We start from the raw sequence: 854 nt of genomic DNA, 5'->3' as shown, positions 1-854 counted from the left end.
CAGGCCTCCGTGCTGCTGGTCAGGTCCCTGACGAGCCTGCAAGGGCGGGAGTCAGTGGGCAGCCGTGCGCACCGCGTCCGAGGGCTCGTACGGGAGTCTTACCAGAGGCCCTCCTCGCCCTCCTGCACCACCTCCACCACGTCCCCGCTCCGCACGAGCAGGGCATCGGGGCCGCCCTTCTCCTCGTCTAGCAGCACCGTGTATTTGCCTGGAACCTGGTGGGCGGGGACACAGGGCGAGGGCAGAGGCCCCGGCTGGTCAGCACCGGCGACCAGGGCAGTGGCACCAGCAGGCGCCCGTGCCCCTCGAGCTGGAAGCTGGCCTGCTCTGAGGACCAGCGCGTCAGGGTCCAGCCTGCTCAGGAGCTCCACAGAGACCACTCAGACGCGACCCTGGTGCCTGCATAGTTGGCGCAGTAGGCCCCTTTGCAGTGTGAACAGGTGCCAAACCCCATGCCATGCCCCACACTCCCCAGCCCGGCAGCCTGACAGCGCTCCTGCTCAAGAGCTGGCCCTGTGCTCTTGCGTCTGGCCAGTGGCCCATCCAGACTTGGGCAGCTCTGCATGGGCATGTGGTGCCCGGGACAGCGCGGATACGGGTCCGCGCATAGGGGCTGCACGGCTCAGAAGGGCTTCGCGCCAGGGCACGTGTCCTCGGAGCGGGCGTGGAGCCATGCGGTCAGGCAGCCTGTGCTGACCAAGGCCATGCCGCCCCAGGGCGGGAGCACGTGGCATGGGCAGATGGGCAGGGCCAGCCCCTCAGGCCCGGCATGTGAACCGGCAGGCAGAGGCCCCTTGGCCATTAGGGCGAGCCGTGGGCACACGCCCAGGCCCAGGCGGGGCTCCCCGGCGCCG

The 854-nt window shown here is 70.0% G+C and overlaps 1 protein-coding gene across 2 annotated transcripts in view; it reads right to left on the bottom strand.

Annotated features, from left to right (window-relative positions):
• Window positions 1-854, bottom strand: part of MCF2L (MCF.2 cell line derived transforming sequence like) — a 76,871-nt gene that overhangs the window by 1,168 nt on the left and 74,849 nt on the right. The window contains exons 30-31 of one of the 2 annotated variants that reach the window (XM_027776209.1): window positions 103-215; window positions 6-36 (exon numbers count right to left, since the gene is read on the bottom strand). In XM_027776209.1, the coding sequence (XP_027632010.1) occupies window positions 6-36; window positions 103-215 (144 nt within the window). Of the gene's footprint in view, window positions 1-5; window positions 37-98; window positions 216-854 lie in introns of those variants that run through there. The other variant, XM_027776210.1, reaches the window with a different exon arrangement.

Source organism: Tupaia chinensis, unplaced genomic scaffold (genome assembly GCF_000334495.1).
Source record: "Tupaia chinensis unplaced genomic scaffold, TupChi_1.0 Scaffold000644_1, whole genome shotgun sequence".
Lineage (NCBI taxonomy): Eukaryota > Metazoa > Chordata > Mammalia > Scandentia > Tupaiidae > Tupaia > Tupaia belangeri.
This window is presented reverse-complemented; position numbering and strand designations above follow the sequence as displayed.